The following is a 26,091-nucleotide window of genomic DNA, read 5'->3' on the forward strand; positions in this document are numbered from 1 at the left end:
ATTTAAAAAATAAGGTCCTCTCTTTTGTGAACGCTTTTTAAAAAGCAGCCAAAAATAGCTGCTTGATTTTGAATCCAAAAAAGAGAACTTAAGAAGTCAAAGCAAAAACCACCATGGAAATTTCATGAATTGGATGGGTGACTACTTGCTGATAGAGAAGCAAAGAGTGGGGATGAATTTTTTTCAGAAAACATGGGTTTGACTTTGAGACTTTCACTCGGAGTTGTAGTAGCAGAGCTAGAGGTTTTCTGAGATCTTCCTAAGATTCATAACTAAACTGTGGAGATCAGCATCTCGGTGGCTTAGTGTGGTGTTTCTGAAAGTGTGGTCCTGAGGCTACAGGATCAGCTGAGGCTTCTATTTAAATTCAGATTCCTGAGCCCCACCCCAGGCTTTCTGAATCAGAATCTCTGAAGTTAGACCTAGACAATGGTTTTGCACACTTAGATTTTGAAAACCAGTGGTTTAAGGTAATCTCCTGCCCACCTGCACTTAATGTTTACATGAATCACCTAGAAATCCTGCTAAAATGCTCAGCACAGATGGAGCCCAAATTCTGCATTTATAACAAGCTCCTGGGTGATAATATTCACTACTAGCCCAAGGACCATAATTAGAGAAGTGGTCCTTTTAGGCACTTTTTAGGAACTAAATCTGTTCATAATTTCAGGAAAGTATTTCTCTGGAATCACAATCTTGATAATATCTTGCATTTTTATAACATTCTATACTTTACAAAGCATATTCACAAACTTTATCTTCTTTGGCCTTATCCTCACAACAACCCTGTGAGGTCGGTAAAATACATACTGTCTCATTTTCACAGATGCGAAAACTGGAGGCACAGAGAAGCCAAATGAACTGTCCAAAAGCACACAGCTATTTGGCAGCAGAGTCAAGACTAGAACTCAGATCTGACACCTAGTCGGGTGCTCTTTTTTCACTAAAGCATACTGTCCTCTTTCTTGACTCTTAGAGACAGAACAATTTAAAAACTAGGGTTGGGCTGGCTCTGAGGGCAGCGGTGGGAGATACACAGAGTATATTTGAGGAGATGGAACACCAGGAACTTTGCACATCTCAGGAGGAAAGAGCTGATACCTTTAAAGATGGGGCTTTTGAAGGGTTAATCTTTTGCAAATAAAACCCCCATCTTGCTCCCACCTCAAACACACTCACAAACATGCACACAGATACACACATGTACAAGTACAGATGAATGCCCACACATACACACACACATGCAGGCCCCCCCCCCCCCAGCATGCTCACCCACAGCCTCTGCCCACCTGGACTCTGCATGCCACCTTTCTCTAGGACTCCCACCAATCCACACCTTCTGAGCTTTTAGAAAGAAGAATTTTATCCATAAACAGAAATATGCAGTGTGAACTTTGAAAAATTCATATGCTTGGAAAATTTACTGATAACTGAAAGAGAAAAGGCCTCTATTAACTGACCTCCATTTGATACCTCCTTAGTGTCACTTTCTGAACTGACTGGACTCTGTCTGATACTGTCAGGGGATAAAACTTGCTGTCTAGTATGTCTGATTAACAGTCCCTGATAAATTTTTGTTATTTGGTATGTCTGATACATAGCCACAGATATTTTACTCATTGTTTGCTTCTCAGCAATTAAAATATTTGCTTAGCAAGTAAAATACTACTTGTTATTTCTAATGAATGGTTTTTGCCTGGCATTTGTTGAGCTCCCAACCGTTCACATGTCAACTAGGGAAAAGAAGACATTTCTATGAACATATGAAATAAAAGCATTCTTTGCAGCTTAAACTACACTAGTTACAGGGTTTTGTATGTAAATCTCTGCCCATATCAAGTCACTTTGAATTGGCACTATTATTTCCTTTCTACTTCCCTGGTTAATGAACTTTGACACATGCCTAACTTTGATTTGTCTAGGTAATTTTGCTTAATGGAGTTTTATAAAGTTCAGGGTTGAATATCAGAGGCAGAAGGAAATCTGAGAATCCCGGGGAGACTCAGAGGCCTTAGCTGAGCATATGAAGGAGTTTTTACCCTCTCAGGAACCAGACACAGACTTTCATTCCTGGAGTCCAGGTGGGCTGCAAGCTCCAAGGCTTTTCATATGCCCTTTTCTCTGCCATAATGTCCACTACTCCCACGTGGCACAGTATTCAAAAGGAAAGGCTCACCCTGCTTTATTTTTTTAAAGGCTCATGAGCCTTTTTTCCTATTTCCCTACCCCATCCTTCACCTAGCCAACTTCTAAGCAGTCTTCAAAATCGAATTCAGACGTTCAACTTATCTAAGAAGACTTCTCTGACCATCATCACCTCAGGAGGGTTTAATACCCAGCCTTGTGCTTCCAGAGTTTACTATGATTCTGTGTTTATGTGTGTCCTTCCTGGGCTAAGCCAGTGGTCCTGAGGGCAGAGACTGGATGCCATTTATTTCTGAACTCTTAGCACTTAGCACAAAGCCTGGTTCCAGGCAGGTGCTAAGTGTTTGTTGAAAAATGAATGAAAGAAAGGAGTTCTCTCTCACTTGGTAATGGGAACAGGTGGAATACAGAGCCCGCATTCCTGGGGGGAAAAACCCTTTCTCACCTAGGCAAAGGATTCTCCAGTGCTGGCTGCAAGTGTTCCTTAGTACAGGTAAAGGCGTCCTGGACTGTCATTTTCAAGTTGTATAAATCAATACAGAGCTGCCCTGTAAACCCTAACCACCAACTCCAGAATGATAAACAGGAAGGATGGGGGCAAAGGTCAAAGCCACCCTGTTACTCTCTGCTTAATCAGAAATTGCCTTGCTCCAATTACTTACAGAGAAATTACGTATTCTCTCAGGAACTATTACTCTTTTGTGGATATGTATTTAAACACCTCTTTAAATACCCCAAGGCTTGCAGACACCAAGGTTAGACATCAAAACACAAAACATCCACATAGAGGCCAAAGAAGGTGTTTGTGAGTCAACACTTCCTTCACTATTTTGTGTTGTCTTTGTCCTACTGGAGCCTTCAAAGTGATGTGACACCCTTTTCCAGGCAAAAGGAAAGCCAGCGGAAATGAATTTAGCTTTGCAGCTAACTTTGCAGGGAGTCCCCAGTGAGACAGGGCAACTTGCCCCTCCCTAGCTGCACACAAGGGGGGTGTAGGTCAGGGAGTCGGGTAGGCTGGCACACAGGGTTCACTATTTTGAACAGGTAAACAAGGGATGCGCCTAACAGGCAAAGGAAGAAACGGACAGATCGGGGACAAGTGAAGTGCAACGGGGAGGTGCCACAGCTTAAGCAGGCAGGCAGAAAACACCTCTAACTTTTTAATGGGGACAGGGGCGATGTTATGCAGGTCTAAGAGGAACCCAAGTCTTTTTGACGTCATACATATGTATATATGTATACAGGTATGGTGTGCTCTTGTGTGCTGGTACTGCAGAATGGGCGCTAATACCCGCCTCCCTGGGCCACTGAGGAACAAGCCTTGAACCCGGGCTCTCCCTGAGCATCCTGGTCCAGCCAGGCCTCCGCTCCCACACCTCACCAGCCTGCTTCCCTTCCACGCTAGGTGAGGCCAGGTTGCACCCTGGAAATCTAGACCCGGGAACGCCAGATTGGTGCGTTTGGGTTCGGTTTTACTTTACCCGCCTTACTTCCAAATAGGTCTGCTTTTCGCTTTGGGACCTCTGTTGGGGAAAGAAGGTCCTGGGCGCGCCGCGAGCAGCGGCTGCAGCGGCGGCGGCGGGGCCGTGCGGCTGCGCGGCGCGCTCGGCCTTGAGCGGCGCGCGGCCGCCGCTGCTGCTTCGCGTGCTGTAGAGGCGCGGGGCCACGCCCTCGGGCGGCGGCGCGCGCGGGAACTCCTTGAGCGAGCGGCTCAGCGGCTTGGCCTTGCCATGCGCCTGCGCCTGCGCCTGCGCCGCCGCCTCCAGCTTGTAGGCGCCGCTGCTGCCGGCCGGCGACGTGGCGCTCTTGGGCAGCGGCTGCAGCGGGTGCTCAGGCCGCTCGGCCTCCATGGCGAAGCTGACGGGCCGCAGGAAGCAGATGTCCAGGCTGGACTCGGAAGAGGCGGGCGAGCAGTTCTCGAAGAGGGCCGGGGCCTGGAAGGGCTCCTCGTCGTAGGGCGCGGGCAGCGCGAAGATCTCGCCGCCATACTCGAACTCCTCGTAGGCGGCGGGCACGTAGCCGCGGGCGTCGGGCAGGAGCTCGGCCGGGGCGCGCAGGGAGCGCTCCACGTTGCCTAGCGGCTCGGCCGGCGAGGGCTCGAAGTCCATCTCCGGGATGGCCTGCAGGGGCCCGGCGAGCGCCTTCACGTCCTGCTCGGCGGCACAGAACTGCGCCGGCGCCAGGAGGCTCTCGGGCCTCTCGTGCTTTCTGCCCTCCATCTCCCAGTCACTGGGCTTCCCGGGCTGCATGCTCTCCATCAAGCTTTGCTGCTGTTGGCTTTTCTTCACTGGGGGCATCAAATGCCTTTAAAAGGGAAACAGAACGCAAAAGGTGTGCTCACGGTTTGTTGGTGCAGGCCTCTCACCGAGCAGCAAGGCTGAGAGCAACACGCTTCCTGCTAGATACAGTTTAGGGGCAAATTGCCAGCTCCTCTCCTCTCCGTCCCCCACCTCCCCCAACCCAGGCACCTACAAGTTACCCACCAAGCGCCACTGACTTCTGCAATTAAGGAGTTCCTACGACCCTGGTCCCCCAAGTGGGAGAGTGAAAGTGACCATCTGTGAAGGGGATGCCAGAAGTACCAGTCTGAGCGAGGACGCACTGCGTAGAGATGGCTGGTAGGCCAAGGTGCTCTTCATTCCCTGTGTGGAAGCCCTGACCCTCCCTACCACGTGTCAAGGCCCCAAGGCACCTCTTTTTTCCCTTTCATGCCCTTGTAGAGTCATGTAGAATAATGGAAACAACTTTTGTTCAACTCATGGGTCTTAATGCTTAAGAACAATTAAATTGCCCGATGAAGGAAGTGGGGTACAATCTTGATGACTTGAATGTGGATGATGGTACGTGAGATTCACTGTACATTTTACTTTTGTGGATGTTTGAGATTTTCATAATAAAAAACAAATTCCTTGTGGCCATAGAGCATGCTGTATCTGTCATCTCAAACTTCCACCCACAAAAGCATTACTAAAGTGAAAGACTGTCACTCTGAATATACCCAACTTCATGGAGGGTTTTTTTGTTTAATCATGGATAAAGAATAATTTATATAGCATACCCATTAGATTGGATGTGATTTGCCAGTTCTGCTGGAATTTAATTGCCAGACAGATGTGAGTAGACTACTAGATACTGACCCAAACTGGTTATTGTGCTACGTTATTCATACTTGATTCTGCCACAAAAATGCATAAGGAATGAAGATGTAAACGCTAGCCTCTGGTGGTCCCAAGATGAAAATTAGGTCTCAGGTTTACAGAGGTAAAAAGCAATATTGACTTGAATTCTCTCAACTTGTATGATTGTTATTGGGTTTTTTCCTGGCTGTTTTCCCAAGGCAGAGTGCAACAGCCTGGGAAAGCCTTGTTCAGCCTGGATATAATCTCTCGGGATTCATTTTTTTGGCTGTATTTGTCTCACTTCAAAGAAAATAGTTTTATCATTGTCTTAACTGCTAAAGTGATCCACAAAGTAAAATTCTACTTCCTGGAAATGTATTTTTTCTGTGTGAAGTTCTCTCCCTATGGGAATTCTACGATTTTTTCTATAGGAAGAAAATCATCCTGGGCTCTCTTTATAGGAAGGTTAATGTCTCATGGGTTTTCAGAATGATTATGAAATTTCTCCCTCCTGCCTCTGCACATTTGCACTTCCATCCCTCGCTCTAAATGTTCTGTTTTAAGAGGTGAAGGCAGAAAGGAAACAGGATTTATTTTGTATTATTGATTAGTTGTTCCTTCCAGTGATTGTAATTGGTATTCTAAAAACTAGTGATTAAAAATTGAAATAATCTCAATTGCCTACCTCCCACTTCATTGTAGTTTTAGAAAAGAAAAGTAGCTTCTTGCGTGATTTTTCAATTTTCCTTAAGATAAGAAAAACCAAAGTAGAAACTGGTCTGAAGAATTCGTTTTTTGAGAATTGTCTGTATTTGGTAAAGTAGGGATCTGGAATTTAGAGATTTGATTTCCCTTATTCTTACAGAATTCCTGGTTTCAAAGGCAGCCAAGTTGAATTACCCTTCAGAGGTAAAATAAGTTCCAGATATGTAAATGGCCTGATCTTTATCCTAAAGATCAAGAAGTTTGCTGAATAAGAATCGAGCTTAGTGTGCAAGAGAGTTGTGTGCAGAAACTTTAAAAGACTGTCAAATCCAGTCACTGCCCAAAAGAGTTTTTGGAGAAGCTATCATAAGCGAAGAACAGAGCTCATGAAGTCACTTTCTGAAGAAGCTTCAAGGAGAATTGGGAAGTACTAAACAACATGCTGTCTGTATCACCTCAGACCTATTATTTCTCATCCTCAGAGCTCAGGCTTCCTCTGACCCCCAACCAGGATTCCGTTTTTCTCCACTAAATCTTTTGGAGACCTTAAGTGTGTTCCCACCCTTCTGATGGGCTGCAAGATGCCTTCCTGTAGTTTTATGGCACTCTCTTCTATTCCAGTAACCAGCCTCTAGGCCTGCTGCCTGACCTTAGTACCTTCCTCTGGGATCCAAGCATGGGGTCAGCTTCTTGTCTGCCACATACAGTCTGATGGGGCTGGAGGGAGGAGAGTCCTGTAGATTATACTCCTAATGCAGGCTGGTGTGCTACCCCACACAGACTGCCTGGGACCTGAGGGCATTGCCATTAACCTTCACACAGCAACAGGTACTTACGTGACAGCAGGGCCAGAACTGGGAGCAGAAGGGTAGGGTTGCAGCATCTCTTCTGAGTGGATCCCACTGTCACGGACAGCCTCAGGCCCTGCAGTGGGAGAAGCATCTTGCCCGGCATTTGCACACTGGGAAGCCAGCCCTTTGTACAGCTTTGCCATGGATGACCTAACAGGAATGGAGGTAATAGTTCTCAGGGTGTACAGTGGGAAATTGGCTCTCTGAACACATAGATTATACCAAGAAAGATAGTGTTTCTCAGATGAAGCTCAGCTGTAAAGTTCTCTCTCCAGGGCTCTCTACAAACCAGGTTGCTTACATGATAGGGTACAAGCTAAAGGCTGGGTAGGAGTAGGAATGCTGATTCATTGGCTGAATTGAGTGTGGGTATAAGGGGGATACGGTGAGATGTCGTCCTTTAGAGGAGCCCTGACTTGGGAGATAGCATCTTTTTCTGGGGTAAAGCACCCACAGAAGTGATTCTGCTTTCCTCGTTGAGTTGGGATGAGGTTGAAGGAAATCCAGGTCATTAGGAAGCTTTGCTAAGGGTTGCTTCTGTTCCCTCTGAAGCCCAGATTCTCCCTAATCAGCCCTTCCTGTTTCTTCTTAGTGTGGAATCCATTCAACCACCATCCCTCCCTTATTTATTTCTATCCATGGCACTCATCACCATCTAACTTACTAACTGGTCTAAATAGTCAGCTCCAGGTGGCAAAGATTTTTGTCTGTTTTGTTCTTTGTAGTATATTCAGTTTATAGGACAGTGCCTGATACACAATAGGTGCTCAATAAACATTTCTTGAATTAATGAAAGAAATCACATTCTGACCTTTCAACTGCAGTTTTAAACCTGGCAAGTTTAGTGAAACAACTATTTTTGAAGTGGTTAGCAACATGCAGTAATAGAAGGTCTGTGTAGGCATTAGAGTGAAAGTGCTTATTTTTCTAAAGTAATTTCCACCAGGTAGTTAAGTACCTCCTTCCTGTAGCCAGCCTGGCCACCTCTCTTCCCTGCCCATCTCTCTTCTCTTCTACCCCATCACTGCATTTCAGCCACTTTACATACACTGTGGTTACTGGTGACAGACACTCACATTGACCATCTGCATCCCTGGCCTCAGAAACCTTTGATCAACCCTCTAGACTGTACCATCAGAACCTTACTTCTTGAGCTTTTTCCGTTTCTGAATAAGCAAATCCTCATTGCACTGAAACAGCAGGGTGTAGTGTGAGATAAATACTCGCAGGCGCTGAACACACACCAGAAGTAGGTAATAGTCAGGATGTTCCTGCTCTGTGAACTTCAGGACGTTCTGGATGGAGGAAAAAAGGAAGCAGCAGTGCATAATTAGAATGATAAGTTTTGTCTCTTCTGTGCCTTGCCTTGATCTGTTGTAAGAGTTTGGTAGCCATTTAATCAAAACAATGCAAATGGCCAACTTGATTACAAACTGTAAGACTGAACTTATTATTATTTTATTATTTATTATTATTGCTGTTCTCTTTGTCCATCACACCACAGGAAAATAATAGTCACTATTGCTCCTGTTTGAGTTGAATTTGAACATAAGATAATTCCATCTGAAAAATTAGAAGGATCTACTAATTAGATCTCTGAGGTAATGAAGCCATTCTGACAATTACTGCCTATAAGCAATGCCTTGAAATCCAAAAGAGTCTGACCAGTGGTGCAAATGTCAGGCATTTGCAAGGCTGGAAGTGAGGAGATGTTTATGATCCAACCTGGTCTAGTATCCACCCCCACCCCCCACCAATGCCACTCCGTTACATTGCCTGCTGTGCTGTAGTGGAACATGCATCCTAGTTGGATTTGGGAAAGTTTTAATAGTTATTGAGTACTTCTTTGCCAAACACTAAGCCCTTTACATTATTTTCTCATTTAATTTTTACTACAACCCAGTTAGGTAATTATTACTACCTCCATTTAATAAATAAGGAAATCAAGGCACAGTGAAGTTAAGTAATCTTCACTGGGTCATACATCTGATGTGTAGTGGAGGCAGGATTCGAACTCAAGGCAGACAGTAAAACCAGGGCCCTTCCTTATTTAGATATTTCTTGCAAGACCTGGGTTTCAGTCTTAGATTTTTTTTTACCTACTAGGTGTCTTAACTTGGGCAACTTACTTAACTTCTTTGACTCCCCATTCCGTTATCTAAAAAAATGGTAATAATGATACCCATTTTATGAGATTGTTGAAAAGATTAAGTAAGATAATTATGGTGAGAAAATGATTTTAAGATCTAAAGCCATGCACAATTGAAAGTCTTTTTAATATTTACATAGGGTTCCTACTGCCTGAGATAAATCTCAAGCATTTCTGAGATGCTTTCACTGAATTACTTAGGAGGAGGAGTCAGCAATTACACCAGAACAGGTGGGTGGCGGGAAGGAGAGGGATTGGCAGGGGTACTGATGAATCTCAATTCTTCTGCCTCCAAGGTGCTACCCGCCCTGTGGGAAAACGATGTGAAGAAGTCAGTTCATCAGCTTCTCCGTGCTTCTGTGACACAGGACACGAGCAATGTATTGTCCTGGACGCAGGCCAAAAGAAAGTAGTCAGGATAGCAGGTAAGTGGGAGGCTATATAGATATTTCTCAGATGCCCAGGGGGTGAGGTAGGGGGTGCATTTAGATGGCGGTAGGACCAAGGTGGGAGGGACTGAATTGGTACCCAGGCTCTAGCAGGAGCTGCTATAGAAAGGTCTTGGGTCAACAGAACTGTGGATTGCTGGTAAATGAAGATAGAACTTCATTTTTAGCGTCATGAGCCAAACATTTTTAGAGATTGAGATTTTAGCTCATACCACAAGGCAGAGATGGAGTAATCATAACAATTAAATCATTTAAACACGTTTTAGAAATATTAATGACTCCTTGACCCTTTAGTGTCTTTCAGTTGGAAGCCAAAGGCAACTGTTTATCATGGGAAGCAGTTTAGTGGCTTGCCCAGCCATGCCTACCTGCAGATGTATCAGGTATTCAGGGATGCGCTGCACTATGTGAAAAAACAGTGTGTAGATGTCAGACTTAATCTCTTCATCACCCTAATGAGAGAAAGTTGGAGTCAGTCTTCAGTGTCCCTCCACCTCTGGTTGCAGAGCCCCAGAGTCAGGTCCACCAGGGTAAGAAGGGTTTACTCCCAGAGCATTTTCTTCCTCTAGGGCATCATGAAGCATTGATCTGTCATTGGAGAGGCCACTTATTCAGGGACATGCTTAGGGAGACAACTCTTCTCCAGCAGGGAGCCTATCATATACTTCTTCTGAATCTACCAAGCTTTCCAAATACTCCCTCCTTCTTCCCACCCTCCAACACCGTCTTAGCACACTGGGCACTCAACAGATTGTGTTTGAATTGATTAAATTCATTACAGTTCTTTAGCAAGTAATCTTTACAATGGTTTACTGATAGGTACTAAGGGTGGATCAGAGCCTCATGAGAATGGAGAAGGGAATATGATTAGAAATTGATCAGCTGGCCTGGCAGCAGGGAACATGTTGGACTCTCTCCATTTCCCTTTCCTTCCCCTCCTTCCCCTCCCCTCCCCCTCCTTCCCCTCCCCTCCCTTCTCTTCCCTTCCCTCCCTTTCTCTTTTCCTTTCTCAAATACTTGCTGAGTGCCAACATGCGGTAGGCATACTGCATTGGGAGTAGTAGGGGGTTGAAGTAGAAAATTAATAGTGCCTCTCACCTCTTGTGAAACTGGATTAATGCTTAACTTTAGAGCTTCTGATATAGGTCTTCTCTATTTACCTAAAATAACTATATATTTATATATATGTTTATTTAGCACCTAACATCACTGCAGCAATACACCTGTTTACTCTGTCCGTACTTCAGCGGAATGGAACAGAGGGTCAGGAAGGCAGGGCAAAGACCAAAGCAGTGGTACTGACCCTTGAGTGGGCTCCTTTAACCCCAAGGAGGAGTGTCAAGGGCTGTGTTCAGGTCATTCCCCAGCCTGGAGAACAAGCTCCGAGTGCATGTGGTGTATCTCCTGGGTGGATGAGCAACGTCATAAAGTTACACGTGTAACCAAAGGGCAGTGCCCGAGTAGAGCTAACTTACCTCCTTCAGAACAACCACGTGAACCAAAGAGATGCATTCAGGCAGGTCCCTCAGGTAAGCAACATAATAATCCAAAAAGTTATTCTTGAAAACAAACATAAAAATGCATGGTGAGAACCTGGAAACAGGAATGATAATAACTAATATGTTTATAGTCATGTATATCAAAAAGGAGCACTTTGCAGAGATTATTATAATCATTCATTTAATGTATTTATTAATATCTTTTTGGTTTTTTATTCACCTTTAAAAAAATCTTTTTGAGTTTTAAGGAAAATATCCCTATAGACTTAGGAACCAAAATTCAATAACCCTGCTTTAATGAGAGAATGTGAAATGGTAAACCAAGGCATGGGAGGAGGGGTCATGTTGAAAAAGTACATTTAAATTGTTAAACGATAAAAATGCATATTTCGGTTTTCAATTATTTTTCATTTCAATCATCTACATCCAAATGAGAGATTTGTCCAACCCATCTCATGGTGTCTAGACCAGTGGTTCTCAACTTTTTCCAGTAATTGCATATTCACCTATGGAATAGCCCCTCAGGAAAACATTCTCACCTTCCAAAGTTATATTCCCATAGGTATAACAATTCTCAGCTCAAGAAAGCATACTGAATACAAATGAGTAAAAGCAGCATTAGAGGGTTAGCATTACATACAAGTAAATAATCTGTAAAGTTTGTATTATTAATCACAGTTGAGAATCATTGATATACAGAGGTTAACTGCAAGCAAAATCTGGCTTGCAAGATAAATTTTAATTAGCCCACACAATATTTTTAAAATAAGAAAATTTCACACAAAATTCTGGATTTCCCGCTTCTCTTAAAATATCAGAAGATCTAGCATCTCCAGTCTTTTCCCCTACATAATAATTGGATAAAGTTGGGTAGTTTTTCCTTGTAGAAGGACGTGTGTGCTCCACTTAAGCTCACTCCCCAGCAGTCCACCTCGCATGACAGTCAGCTCACTTCCACTCGTGAATGCCACTGGCATTTGAGTTTGCAGCTTGTGGCTTGGATCATATTTTCTTTGAAGAACATTGGAGAGATTTCAAAACTTAGCATCCTTTCTCCAGGGAAGTGAAAACAACAACAACAAAAAACATTCCAGACAAATAGCTGCCCATCACATTTTTAAAAATCTCTAAAAAATGAAATTGTGTGTGAAAGTATATACATATATACAAATCCTCATATATTTATTTTATATGGATATATGGATATACATGTGTGTATCTGTATTTACACACACATACAAATATACACACATTCAGTGGAGGACAATTACAGTACAGTGGAAAGTGATGAAGTGGAAGTTAAAAGACTTGGGTTCTAAGTCACAGATCTCCAAATATCCAAATAGCTGGGTGATTTCAGCAAAGTCTTTTAATCTCTCTCAACATCATTTCATTATCTGTAGAATGAGGAGGTTAGACTAGATCGCAGGAGTTCCTCTGCCTCTGAAATTCACCTATTCTAGATTCTCCTTTAAAGGAAACAGACAAAGGAGACACAAATGCATCTAATTCAAGTTTATAAAGGATTGGAAAAAAAACTCACACTTACCTCATCATTTGTTAACTTGAGGAATAAATCTCCAAGGACTCCTTGGCGTGGCCACTTCAAGACCCTTTCCTGCAGAGCATGAAGCAAATCCAGGTGCTGCTGGACAATGTACCGTAAAGAGCCAGGGAAGAGGCTTGAAACAGAAGAGAGATGGGATCACACAGACCAGGTGCAGAGAAGGAAAGGCTCCACGAGAACGCATGGAGCCGGGCCCGTCTTCCCAGCACTCAGAATACTGAGTCACAGGTCGGCACTTAGGATTCAGAAACACAGTTGGCCGTTGCCGGCCTCACAGCAGCTACCCTCAGACTCTAAAGGGAACCCTTGACTGTGGCTCCTATACCAGTGTTTATTCAACTAGTGAAGAGCACATCACTTGAAAAGCCTTTTTAAAGTATATGTATTTATGTGATGGTGGACACTTTAAGGGAAATCTTTTTAAGTGTTTTAAAGTGATTCCCACTTGACGTGCAAATCGTCTGTTCTAATTAATGTTGCCCATGACCGCACTGGAGTGGCACTTGGTCATCCTTAGCTACTGGGAAGGAGACTGTACTTAAATAAGTAGGAAATTTTGTTTAAAGCTGACAACTGCAAGCTCAAGGGAGGAGGACATAAAAGTATTTCTTTTTCCCTTTCCTTCAGATTCTGGGAGGAATCTGGACAAGGAATAGAGTCTTGCCAGGGGAAGCTACAACAGGTCCTAGCCTGCTACTCCCAGGAGTTTCACTGAGCCCCCTTCTTGCTCTGATTTGCCTCTTCCCCCATCTCAGTATGTCTTGTTTTTTTTCAGAGGAAATGAAGGGAAGAGGGGATAGGGTAGAGACAGAAGAGAATCATAGAGGGAAGGAGAAGGGGGATCGGATGGAGAAGGCGGTGATCAGAAGCCTATGAGAGTGAGGAAGGAAGAAATAGAAGGAATGGAGTCGTGCTGGGCTGCAGCAAGGATTTCAGCCCTAACTTGGTAACTTAAGTCTTCCTGTGCTCTCAAGACCCCAGGTTAACAAAGATGAAAGTGATGGTCTGCTTGCCACTGAGAGCAGAACTTATTTGGATATTTCCCCAGGGTCTACCAAGCGTAAATTAGTGGACAGTTGGGGTGCTTTGCCAACCCCAAACAAGCAGACTTTTATTGAGAACAGGAGGAAGGATGCCAATTTGAGAGGTGTTTTCAACCCATCTCCAAGCAAAGTAAAGATGCCCCTGTAGCTGTAGCTTAGAGAAGATACACAAACGCCCCCAGCCTTCCGTGAAAAGATACAAGGTTTCCTTCCACTCTTGTCTTACCCCCTCCACCCCGTGTGGTGAGTCTCCACCTGAGATGCTGATCTGTAGCCACAGGAGGAGGGGCCCCTGGATCTGACCTCTTACGCTGGTGCAGTGGGCTTGGAAGATCTAAGTAAGCCCTGTCCAGATCAAGGGGAACTCGGAGTGGTGGCTAGGAGACAGTCTGACTGGGAGACCATAAAGCTGGGGGAGGAAGGCACAATGGATCCGACTGAAAAAGTGAAACACTGCACCAGCAAAAGGTCTAGATGTGAACAATTTCTCCCCACCCAGAGGCTAACAGTGACTCTGGGTGATGTTCCTGGTGTGACCCTAAGAGATGTTAGGGCATCTGATGTGGAGAGACCTGACTCTTTGATGGGTTGTCAGTACAGGTAATATGTCTTTGGTTATCTCTTTTCTTTTTCTCCCCTTCCTTCCTGTCCTTTCTTCTTTCCTTTCCTTTTCTTTCAGGAAAGCTGCCTTCAACCTGCAGAGTTGGACAGCTGGTATCGCAGTTGGAGCCCACATGGCTCCTGGACTGTCCATTGGGGTAACAGCATGATGTTTCAAGACAGGGTCAGAAAAGTCTAATGCTCCCATCAGGCATTGTGGAAGCATGTTACTGGAAGAGCAGTGATTTATGGTGGGTTCTGAACCAAATATTGAAAACAGGCTTAAGATTTTTTAAAAATTTAATAAGGATAATAACTGAAATCGGGGAAGAGTGTGGAGGAGGTGAGCCAGGAAGTGGAGGACAGAATGAGAACGAGGCAAGAAGCTTGGACACACTTAATCTGTTTCACTATTTTGCCTGAAGCCAGACCTGACTTTCAGAAGCAACTTTTTCAGTAAGACAAAAGGATTAAGAGCTTGATTTATTTTCTATTCCTTACCTTGGGTGAAATTATGGCAGCATGAGTAGTTCATTCTTTCTAAAGCTTCTAAGGTTATTTTAACTCCCACAATACAGTACTTAAGCAAGGAGGGATACAAACTGAAAGCAATCAAGGAAAATCCAGTTATAGCTTAAAGTTTGTAACTTTGTTTTTGGCAGTCCAGTATTAGGGCCAAATTAACAACCAAGCTTCAGCTGTAAGATGTAACCAAATTTGAGGCATTGATAATTAAAACACGTGCCACCTGGTGGTGATCTGAAGCATACAGTTCGTTGAATTCTTGGTGGATGTGGCGCCGGGGTCTAGTTTCTAAGGCGGACCAGCAATCATGCAGAGCTGACTTTGCCCCCTCCTGACAAGGGTTCGGACAGGACTGTTTGAGCCTGAGGTTATGGCTCTACCTGGATCAATCAGACCAGGAAAAGCCAACTTCTCCGTCCTCCTACAACTGGACAACAGCCCGCACGTTCCCCTAAGGCTTCCACTGGCCGCCTGTGCCCCTGCAGTGCCTAGCCATTTCGGCTGGGGCAGGGCTGGGTCGAAACAGCCTGAGGGGGCTCCTGAGCACTGCTGAGAAAAAGAATTCATTTTTATAGGTTTGAGAAGACGGGCAACCTCAGATTTGAGTGTCAGGTATGTAGTTTGTGGTGAGCGTTATTTTCTGCCCCAGGTGACTTTTCCAGGGGGATAGGAAGTGCTGAAGTCTTGCAGTTTGTGACGGGAAAGATAGTAAATGTTAATAAATTTATTTGTATCTTTGTATGGGAGGAAGAACACCAGTAGGGACAAGGAATGATCTCGTCTGCCCTGTATTTCATTCAGCTGGTCTATTTAAGTAAAACACACATGGAGCCTTCAGAAAGCTTAGAAAAAAGAAGAAACACAGCAAGTGAAGGAGGAGGGTGAAAATCTAATGCCAGGTAGAACAGGGGCAACCCGGCAAAACTCGAAAACCAGAGATTTCATATTAGTGCTAAGAATAGTGAGCTGAAGCTTTCCTCTTCTTGGGCCATGAAAACAAGAAAGAGGGTAGCAAATAACGAACATGAATAGCATCGTCATGGGTATGAGAAGTAGCCATCATCTTACTGTCACTGGGGATGGTACGGCAGTTTTAATTTGTATTAGTCTCAGGATTTGGGGGAAAGGCTCACTTTTTCCTCAGTAAAGGGTCGTGAGAAGTAGGACGTGACAGCAAGTAGAAAAGAGTCTCAGTGAGCTGAGGTCATATTCCTACTCGATAAGTAAGCTGAGATCTGAGGTAAGAGCTCACGGGCTGTTAAGAGAGAAGCCTGGGTTTTGAAACTGGAAGAGACAGAAAGTCGACTTCTGGCTGAGACACGTGGCACACTGCTCTTAGTCACGGTGGCATCTCTGAAACTACGAGGTCCTGAGGGAAGCTGTGTGATGTTGAAAGAGCGCGAGGCCCAGGCTCAGGCAGGCCTGGGTTTGAGTGCTGGTACTAATTGACTGTGTGCCAATCCTCTCTGGACCTGAGTTTCTTCATCTATAAAGGAGGATTCACAGGGTTTCTGTGAAGATTTCATGGAGTCATAAACAAAGTGCCAAGCACGGGGCCACATTACTGTGTTCCACAGTAAGTAATCCTCCTTTCTCTCCTCGCCCCATCCCCAGATTTTTAGAGACCAGAAAGGGATGCTGCTGGCTGAGAAGCTTGGATGTGGAGGCAAAGCCACATCAAAAGGTAGATTGGGCTTTAGATGGTTGGTGTAAACTGAGCAGGCCTTTGGCAATAGTAAGAAACTAGAGGCCGGAGAGACTTCTCAGAGGGCTGAAGGGGCAATCTGGGAGAGTAAGACAAGCTCGACTGGGATGAAGGAAGGGGAATTAAGTGGCCACATGGGGAAGGAAGGACCGGCAAGAATCGGAGTGCCACTGAGTGAAGATGAGGCCCAGTCCAGAGCCTCTGTTGGTCACAGCTTTAGCCGAGTCACATGACCCTTTCTGTTCTTTGTTGCTTTCTATTTTGTGTATATCAGTTTTGCAGTGAAATAATTCTCGAAAATAGTCGAGCCATTTGTGGGTTTGTCAGGGAATGTTTTCTCACCTCAGTCACTTAGATAGGGGCAGCGTTGTGTTTTGGTCCTTGGGGTGTATTGCTGGCAGCTGCAAAGCCCAGTAAATTGGGAAGGGGGTGATAAGGATCAGGAAAACATCATCAGGGCTTCCCTAGATAGATTCACAATTTATGAACTGCCAGTGTATATTACCTGATAGAATATTTAAAGTAATAATGTCTTATTTGTCCTTAATAGTCTGTTATCCAAACTTTCCATTTATTTGAATTGGCCTTTTCCTTAATTGACTTGGATTACTGTGTCTTTATTACATTAATTTTTTTCCACCAAATCATAGTTTCTCCTTCCTGCTTTCTCCCAAAAGAGAGAGAAGCAGAAAAAAATCTAAAGTTTGTGAACAGGTAATAGATCAAGGAGTGTTGTAACCCTGGGGCTAGGGTGCTGTTACATCCGTCACAGGCTCTATGGAAACATTGCCCCACAGCTCAGGTGCCCATACTCACACATTATCCAGGATCATGTGAACAAATAAAAAGAAAGGTCCAAGTTCAGAGTTATATCAGCGCTGCATCATTTATCCAATAGCCACTTCAGAACTCCATTGCATCTACCCCCTTGTACTTCCACGAGAAGTGATCCCAGGGGTCTTCCGTGATCCCAGGGGGACATGAGGATGGCAGCAGACGGCAATGTCTCCCTCACTGCATTTACTCCCCCTCTAGGATCCTAACAAACATGCTAGGGACACTGAAAGCCCCAGAGGCTACACTCATTTTCTTCTCTGCTGAATATCTAAATTTGAGACTTGCTGTCACTGCCTAGTTTTCTTTTCAAAGACTGTTTCTGGAACTCTTTATAGGTCTTAGAATTCCCAAAGTGGAAACAGTAAACAACTTACCTTAAATTTTAATCAATCTGAAAAACAAAGGCAATGAATATATGGATACCTTCTCTCTTTGGGATTCCTCTTTCCATCTGACCCCTGGAATGTTGCCTTGATCTTCAGGATCAGAGAGATGTTAATGACATATTTTCTTTCTGATTCAAGCAGTTCTAGAGCCACAGTCTGTCTTTTAGCTGTAAAAACAAACCAAGGAGGGAATTTTTGTTAACCACTCTTCCCTGAAACCCAATTAAATGATAGGAAGCAATAAAAAGATACTGAAAGCAAAATAAAGAGACACCAGCAAGTTTCTGGAAGATGGAAGACAGAATGGAGGCACGGTTATTAATTCAGCACAGTAAAGAGCACAAAACCCTCTCCTTTGGTGCTTTCATCTACAGATGGGAAATCTGCTGAGAAGCAGACAGGCTCAAGGATCATTGGCACCAAGGCATTACAGAAAGTACAAAGAAGGGCCAATGCTGGAAACAGGAGAGACGGTCTACATAAAGTGCAAGTGAACCTCCAGCTCCCCACCCCTATGCCAGTTGGCTTCCTCATTTCTACCCCATGGGAAACGAGAAGAATTAAACTAGAGAAGCCCAAGTCTTTGGTACATGGGATAAAGACATCAGACATGGTAGAAGGCAGAGTTGAGATGCTAAAATGCAAAGAAGGGGACTCAGAGAAGGCTTGCATACTGAACAGTGAGCTCCCTCAGCCCCTTTTGCTGCAGGTCCCAGAATGCCAGCAGCCAGACTTACACTGCCCAGGCAGGAGGCAGGAGGATATTTCACTGGAGAAACTGAACTGCCCAAGCAAAAAAGATCTACAAACACTGACATAAAGAGGTCACCTATCAAAAAGTTAATTTGCCACCTGGTTAGCCAATAGTGAAGTCTACCTACTGATAACCTTAGCCAACACGAAATTTTTAGGTTTCTTTTAATTCAGGGCCCTTTCTTGGGTATAAATAATTAGCTAAGAATCCTCAAACATTTGAATCAATCTTACAACATAAAAGAAAAAGAAAGGAAAAAAATATATATATATACTTTTTTTTAAGGGAAGAGGGGAACCATGAATAAATAGAGACAATGCAGAAAACAAAAGAAAACTTTTTTAAAAATCTTATAATTAATATCCTCAAAGAGTTACCAAAAAATATAGCCATTTAGTAATTACAGGATGCTATTTTTTAAAGAAGACAAACAATGAAAAGGAAGAAACTTTTTGGCATTTTTTAAAGGAATAGAAGATAAATTCAAGGAAGCTTGCCCATCTACCTCCTACCCAACTCCACCCCCCCAAAAAAAATCAAGAAAGAGACATACAGCAAAAGATGGTAATGGAAAAGATAAATCCAGGAAATCCAATATAAATTAGTAGAAGTTTCAGGTAAAAGAAAGAAAATGAGTGAGAAGATATTGTCAAATTAATAATAGGGGGGAAGGATATAGTTCAGTGGTAAAGCAAGTGCTTAGCATGCACAAGGTCCTGGGTTCAATCCTCAGTACCTCCATTAGGAAATAAATAAATAAATAAACCCTATTACCTCCCCTCACCCGCCCAAATAAAAAATTTAAAAATTAATTTAAAAACATTAATAATAGAAAAAAATATCAGGACATGTGTTTCCAGAGGAAAGGGCTAATTGCACTCAGAATAATTAATGAAAAGCCTCCCATATCATTGTAAGGCACACTACATCACTGTGAAACTTTAGCACATCAAAGATAAAGAAAAGATCCTAAATGTTAGAAAAATCAGGTAACATACAAAGGACTGAGGATTAGAATGGTATTGGATTTTTTATTAGAAACATTAGAAGTTTGAGGACCATGGACAGTTGTTTCAAAATGATGATGGGAAATGATTTTATATTCAGCTACATGAATTATCAGCAAATCATGTGGAAGCTACTGGACCAGGTATTCCACCAAAACAAGGAGTAAACCAAGAAACCAAGAAGGATATGCAAAAAACCCCACAAAACCCCAAATAGGAAGCTAACATAGGAAAAATTTGAAGGGAATTACCAGGAAGACTGAGAAGTTCCAGGATGGCAGCAGTGCAATGAGCCAGATGGACTAGGATGACAGGGCAAATGCTTTACAAAGCAAAATGTAAATGATAGGTTTTCTGTTACGTTGCTAAGAAAAATTAAAGAAGACCTATATAAAAGGAGACATATACCATATGCTTCGACTGGAACATCAATAATAGAAGATGTCAGTTCTCTACTAATTGGAATAAAAAGAATGTAGTATCTAGAATTAAACCCACCCATATGTGATCGGTTGACTTTTCCTGTGCAATTCAGTGTGGAAAGGAAGGTATTTTCAATAAACAGAGCTGAAGCAACTGGATAGTCACATGGGAAATAAAAAGGAACCTGGACTCCTTCCTCATACCACACATCAAAATTCATTCAAGGTAATTATTAATAAAAAATTAACATTGAAAAATTTATTTAAGTCATAGACCTAAATGAGAAAGCTGAAACTATATTTTATAAGAAAATATATTAGGGTATCTTTATAACCCTAGAATAGGCAAAAACTTCTTGGAAGAACACATAAATTACAAGCTATTTTAAAAGTTTTATATTGATAAATTGAACTTCATTAAAATTAAGAATGTCTGTTTATCAAAAGACTATTTCAAAAGTGAAAAGTTAAGCCATATAATGGAGTAAAATATTCTCAACACATATATCTGACAGAGAACTCACATCTAAAATATATTAAGAAACCCTACTAATAGAGAATAAAAAGATAAGTTAGACAAAGGACTTAAATAGGCACTTCATAAAAGAAATTATATAAATAGCCAATAAGCATCTGGAAAGATGCTCAACACCATTAGTCCTCAGGGAAGTGCAAATTAAAACTACAATATGATACCAGGAGACAGCCTGGTATCTTAATTTGAACAAGAATGGTTCAAATTAAAAAGACTGACCATACTAAATATTGAGAAGGCTATAAGGCAACTGGACCTCTCATGCATTGCTGATAAGAGTGTAAATGGTACAGCCACTTTGGTAAACTGCTTGATGTTTTCTTTTAAAGTTAAATATAATCCTATAAACTAAAGTCTACTCCTAGGTATACACCCAAGAGAAATTCAGGCATACACTAAAAAAAGAAAAAAAAAAAGACTTACACAAGAACATTCATAACAGTTTTCCTCATAATAACCCTAAGCTGGAAGCAATCCAAATGTCCAGCAACAGGAGAATGGACAAATTGTGGTAAATTCATTCAATATGATTAATAAAAAGGAATACACTACTGAATAAATTACACACAACATATTATGTTGGGAGAAAGAGGCCAGACACAAAAGTCTACATGTTGTAATACTCCATTTATATGGAGTTCAAGAACAGACACAACTAATTTGCGGTGACAGAAGTCAGAATAGTGGTTCTGCGGGTGGGTATTGCCTGGAAAGGTGAATAGGCGAACTTTCTGGGGTAATATTTCTACTATTAGAAATATTAACGTATTTATTATAGAGATCTGTATATTATGACCTGGGTAGTGATCATAAGGGGGACAGTGAGCTCGAGCTTAAGCTTTGTGAATTTTACTCTATGTGAATTAATCATCAGTAAAGTACTGATAGAAAAAAGTAGCATAAACTCTTCTTAAGAAATGGAAGCAACTACCAGAAAAAAACTGTCAAAAGAATTTAAAGTGGTCACTGCTGTTCTTCATAATAAACCTTTTAGTATGGTGTAATTTTTCATTTGATAATAAAAATTTTAAAAGTTACCTCCCACAAAATTGGAGGGAAATGCCATTGTCTGACGTACAGTAAGTGCTCAGTGATGCTTCATGATTTGAAGGAAAGGAAGGAGGAAAGAAGGAGGGAGAACAGACCCTGTGCAGTGTTTGGCATTTTGGTGGTAAACCCCTGATACAAGATTTATATATTGAAGATACCATATCACTGAATAAAAGGACACAAAATTCTGCCCTCTTCTCCGCTAACCTTATGCCTTTTTTTCCCCCAAAGTGCTACATTACTAAATGTTGTGGAGACCCAGAATCAAGCTGGTGGTCACAGTTGGCCACGTGACCATAGACGAGTCCCTTCTCCTCTATAGACTTTAGTTTATTCATCTTGGAAGGAAACCAGAAACTGGATGGTCTCATATGTCCAGTGCATCTAAATGGCAAGGATTCCAGCCCTTAGGTTTCCTGTTCTTTACAATTTCAGCCTGCATTCCCCCTTGGGACTTACCAGCTAAAGAGGTTTCACATAAAACATTGTCCAAGGAGCTGTGTCTGCCCTGGCCAGCTTCCTTAAGTTTATCTGGATGGTCTTTCGTGACATATTCCTCGCCCCATTCTTTACCCTCCTTAGGCTGCCTCCACACACCAGATGAGAGATGGCCCTTGGGTTGGATATCGGCTGAGAGGCAAGACTTAAGGTTTTCTTCTGCTTCTGGAGTTGTTGGGTTCATTCCTGAAAAATAACATCTGCCATCAAGTTCTGATTTTTTAAAAATTATATTTCTTACTAACTTAAATATTATGCCCCTGTTTGGGTACAAATATCCCTCGAGGACTAAATGTATCAACTGAGGATTAAGTCTCCACAGTTACAATGGACCACCTTTCTCTGATTCTGGTCTATATATTCTTTACTCTTTGCACATAGTCTCTACTGAATAAGGACTTTTGAAAAATACATTTCGAAAGCGATATAACTAATTTACAGTAGTATGTACTGGTCCCTGATACCTTCTTCCTTTCAGGTGAGCAAACCAGGGAAGAAAATACAGAAAGAGGAGGAAAGAGGATGCCAAAGACAGTGTCTTATTTCGGAATTTGTCCTCCTTGGTCCTGGATGGTAAGTTTTCAAAGGCCAGAGGAAGGCAGAGAGGGAAGATGAAATAATTTATAAAATCCTGGTGAATTATTTCTTAAATAAGTAACTTAAATTATGTAAACCATAAATTATGTGTGGTCTATGGGAAATTTATGTCAGCCTACAAACACCTAGGAGTTCTCAGCAAATGTTAACTCATCGGTAATTGAAATGAGCCTGAAGGAACCAGGAATATGAATTTTGTCTTTCCTACCCTTTCTCTCTCCAGGTTTAACTGAGTCACTGACCTGCTCAAGGACACATCTTGGAATCTTAGTAGCCATACTGCTTTATCTTGCCTGAGTTCTTTCATGCCTGGTTTGGAACTGAGTGGGTAGAAGCAGGGAAGGTAGAAGAAGGGAAAGGGTGGAATTGCGAGAAGAAAAGAGAACTCAAAGTAGAGCCGCTTACCAGGGCCCATCATCCCTTTCACATTGCTGTCTGCTACATGCAAGGATCTGGACTCTTGGGCTGCAGAGGAAGGAAAGCTTTCAATCAGTATTCATTCCACTGACACGGACTGGCACCTTCTATGAGCTAGGAACTGAGATAGACTCACAGAGTTTACATTTTACTGAGGGAGACAGAACAGTAAAATAAATAAATAAATAAAATTACAGTATAGTGTGACAAGTGCTATTTCCCCATCTCTAAAAAGATACAATAAGTGATACCGCATAGATGACCATAAGAATTAAATTAGGTAATATTTCTTAATTGCACACAGGAAGAGCTAAATTATTGTTTAACTATGATGGTGAGGATGGCAATGTTAAGCAGAGCCAGAATGATGCTGTTGAAATGTAAGTCAGACCCTGTCACACCTCTGCTTAGCCCTTCAGAGACTTCCCATTTCAGTGCAAAGGCCAAAGAACCTAGAATGATCATAAGGCCAATCATAAGGCCTTAAAATATCTGCCTCCGCTGACCCTCTACCTGCTATTTCTTTTCTTTCTTAAAAAAAAAAACCACATCTATTGTCTCCCTGTTCATTCTGCTTTAGTCTTCTAGAGCAGAAGGTCTTCTTGCTATTCCTTGAACATGTCAGTTCTGCTCCCTCCAGGACCCTGGGGCTGTTCCCTTTTCTCCCCGGTAACCATAAATTAACTTTCTTCCTTCCTTCAGGTCTTTACCTGGCACCCTCTCTAGAATTACACCTGCATTTCCTTATTTGTCTTCTTACCACTCCCTGACGTACTACATGTTTTATTTATCTTTTTCATTGTCTGCTTCCTTCAGAACAAGAGCTCCTTCAGGGTAGGAATTCTTGTTGTTTTTTCATTATGACATCCCACCACCGAATCAGTGCCTGGGGTGGGTGGACGGACGGATGGATGGATGGATGGAAGGAAGGATGAATGCATAGTGGGACGCTCAGCACCTTGACTGCAACCTTATGAGAGATCTTGTGCCGGAGGCACCCAGCTAAGCTGTGCGCAGATTCCTGCCTCAGAGAAACTGTGGCACAATGAATGTTTGCTATTTTAAGGTACTGAATTTGGGGTCCATAGATAACAATGACACCGTTTTATAATTAACAGAGAGTAAGCCAACCCTTTGAAAGTACGGTCTTTTGACCCCTAGTTTTAATATAATCTACCGCCAGTCGTATCCAGAATGTCTTACGATGGCACATTATCACCAAATTTCTGCAGCAATTCAGCAGAATAAACCATGCTATGTAAGCTGTACCTATGTAACTGGGAAGGAAAGAGGATTTGGCACCAAACAGCTAATTTAAATCCATCTGGGCACTTTGCAAATATAACTTTAAATCTTTTACCTTGTGAATGTGGTCAGCTCAACATTGCTCTGACCTCCACTTTCCAAGCCCATTCTCTATTCTTCCCTAACAAGATCATTCTTTTGTGTCATGCTGTCTATGACATGGTGCATAAAAGGCAGAGTGGGATGAACCCACTCCTCAGATGAATAAAGTGAGTTTTCCCAGGCTGCACCTATTGAGTCTCTGAAATAACTACTCAAATGGGTAAAAACTAAAAATAAAAAAGCAAGTCTGTACTTTAAAGTTAATAACAATTAAAAGCCATTTGATTTAGATCTTTAAATTCAGTTATTCAAAGTGTATTCATTGTTTATAAATATATGAGCCACATTGCTTCTTAAGCCATAAAGGTAGAAAAACTACCAGCCCTGCCCTTGAGGAGCTTACAATTGGTTGAGAGGTCACTGAGCCTCTTTTGGAGACTTTTGACATGAGAGCAAAAAAAAAAAAAAAAAAAAGAGGAAAATTCATCCAAACAGTGTTAATATCTACAGTCATACTCCTGTGTACTCTGCTAGACATAGTTGAGGATACAAAGATATAACAAATATGTAATCAAACATGGTTACAGACATCCCTTGGAAAGCCTATTTCTTTAGTACTGCCTTTTTTTCTAACATCTTTTCTTTCCCTCAGATGAGGGATGTGGTTGCAACTGTTTCAGCCCACAGACTACACCAGCTCAGTTTTCCAAAGTGAGGGGAGTACAGAGTTAGACTGCCACTGACAGCACTGCCTGCCAGTTAGGGCAGATAGGACTTCTCATACCAGTGAAACCTTTGCTGAAAAAAAAAAAAAGGAGAACACACACTTTTATGTCTCTGCAGAGAGACAAGGATCAAGAAGTAATGTAGAAAATGAAACAATTCATCAGAGTGAATAATTTTTTAGTATTTTCTCCTATAGTTGGTATAGTAATATTGTGCAATGACTAATTTCTAATCCATTTGAAAGTCAGAGTACCCAGATTAGGGTTTTCCCAAAAAAGAAAATCTTTAAAAATTGTGTAGACTCTCCCCATCTCTTAGATCCTATGGATTCTTCTAAATCCCAGTTACAAAAGGAAAAATTCTGAGCGATACACCATTTTCCCCTAATAAGGATGGAGGACGTGTGTATTCTCAGTGTTACTTAAGCCCTAGGAATCAAGGAAAAATACTTGGCTAATTCAATACAATTTGTGAACTGTACCTTTTTCATAGGCCTGAGAAGGCAAAAGGTTTGTAAAGTCTTCATTTGGAAGGACAGGCTCAGGGATGTTGATTGAACGGAAGGGGCTTCCTTGTGCTTGAGCAGGCCCGGCCTGTGAGCCGTGTTCTTCTTTCTGAGTTTTCCTAGGGAAGGGAAACAAAGGGACTTCAGACATAATGGGTTAAGAAGAGAGTCAGTTCATGTTTTTATAGTTGAAGTCAAATTCTACATGCCACTTTACATCATTTTTATTTACTTTCTATTGTATTAAGTACCTTTATTGTGTAATAGTCACCATTCATTTTTAGTATTAACCAACTTTGATGCTGTATAACCTTCGTTGCATGCTGACCTGTGGAGCTGAGTGGCCAGCTGACTATACACCAATAGTGGGGAAAGTGTTCCCAGTGCCTTTGTATAAGCCATTGCCTATAGGTTTTCCTTTGGTCGATTTTTCTGTAGGACACTCACTTGGCTTTAACTTTTCGAGATTCTCTTCGCTTCTCCTGTTGAAGCTGTTCAATTTTCTGTTGCATTTCTTCTTGTTTGGAAGTGATGGCCTGGATCATTGACATGGCATTGCTCAGCTCTTCCTAAAAAATGAGAATCAATATGTATTTAATCTGGTATATGGCCTAAAAGTATATAACATAATATCTAGTACACAGGAAGCTTTT

At 42.2% G+C, this 26,091-nt stretch overlaps 2 protein-coding genes across 3 annotated transcripts in view; one reads left to right on the forward strand and one right to left on the reverse strand.

Moving 5' to 3' along the window:
* ARHGEF33 (Rho guanine nucleotide exchange factor 33) overlaps positions 1 to 26,091 on the reverse strand; it is a 43,972-nt gene that overhangs the window by 8,238 nt on the left and 9,643 nt on the right. For both annotated transcript variants that reach the window (XM_031466865.2, XM_031466866.2), the window contains exons 4-14: positions 25,886 to 26,007; positions 25,415 to 25,557; positions 22,849 to 22,908; positions 21,808 to 22,032; positions 17,618 to 17,747; positions 12,467 to 12,599; positions 10,894 to 10,977; positions 9,787 to 9,870; positions 7,967 to 8,115; positions 6,806 to 6,970; positions 3,627 to 4,449 (exon numbers count right to left, since the gene is read on the reverse strand). In XM_031466865.2, coding sequence (XP_031322725.2) covers positions 3,627 to 4,449; positions 6,806 to 6,970; positions 7,967 to 8,115; positions 9,787 to 9,870; positions 10,894 to 10,977; positions 12,467 to 12,599; positions 17,618 to 17,747; positions 21,808 to 22,032; positions 22,849 to 22,908; positions 25,415 to 25,557; positions 25,886 to 26,007 — 2,118 coding nt within the window. The remainder of the gene's footprint in view (positions 1 to 3,626; positions 4,450 to 6,805; positions 6,971 to 7,966; positions 8,116 to 9,786; positions 9,871 to 10,893; positions 10,978 to 12,466; positions 12,600 to 17,617; positions 17,748 to 21,807; positions 22,033 to 22,848; positions 22,909 to 25,414; positions 25,558 to 25,885; positions 26,008 to 26,091) is intronic.
* Positions 1 to 26,091, forward strand: part of DHX57 (DExH-box helicase 57) — a 117,702-nt gene that overhangs the window by 5,716 nt on the left and 85,895 nt on the right. Inside the window, exons 2-3 of the mRNA XM_064494566.1 lie at positions 9,266 to 9,394; positions 22,325 to 22,419. The gene's annotated coding sequence lies outside the window, so the exon portion shown is untranslated. The remainder of the gene's footprint in view (positions 1 to 9,265; positions 9,395 to 22,324; positions 22,420 to 26,091) is intronic.

This window comes from Camelus dromedarius, chromosome 15 (assembly GCF_036321535.1).
Source record: "Camelus dromedarius isolate mCamDro1 chromosome 15, mCamDro1.pat, whole genome shotgun sequence".
NCBI classification, from domain to species: Eukaryota; Metazoa; Chordata; class Mammalia; order Artiodactyla; family Camelidae; genus Camelus; species Camelus dromedarius.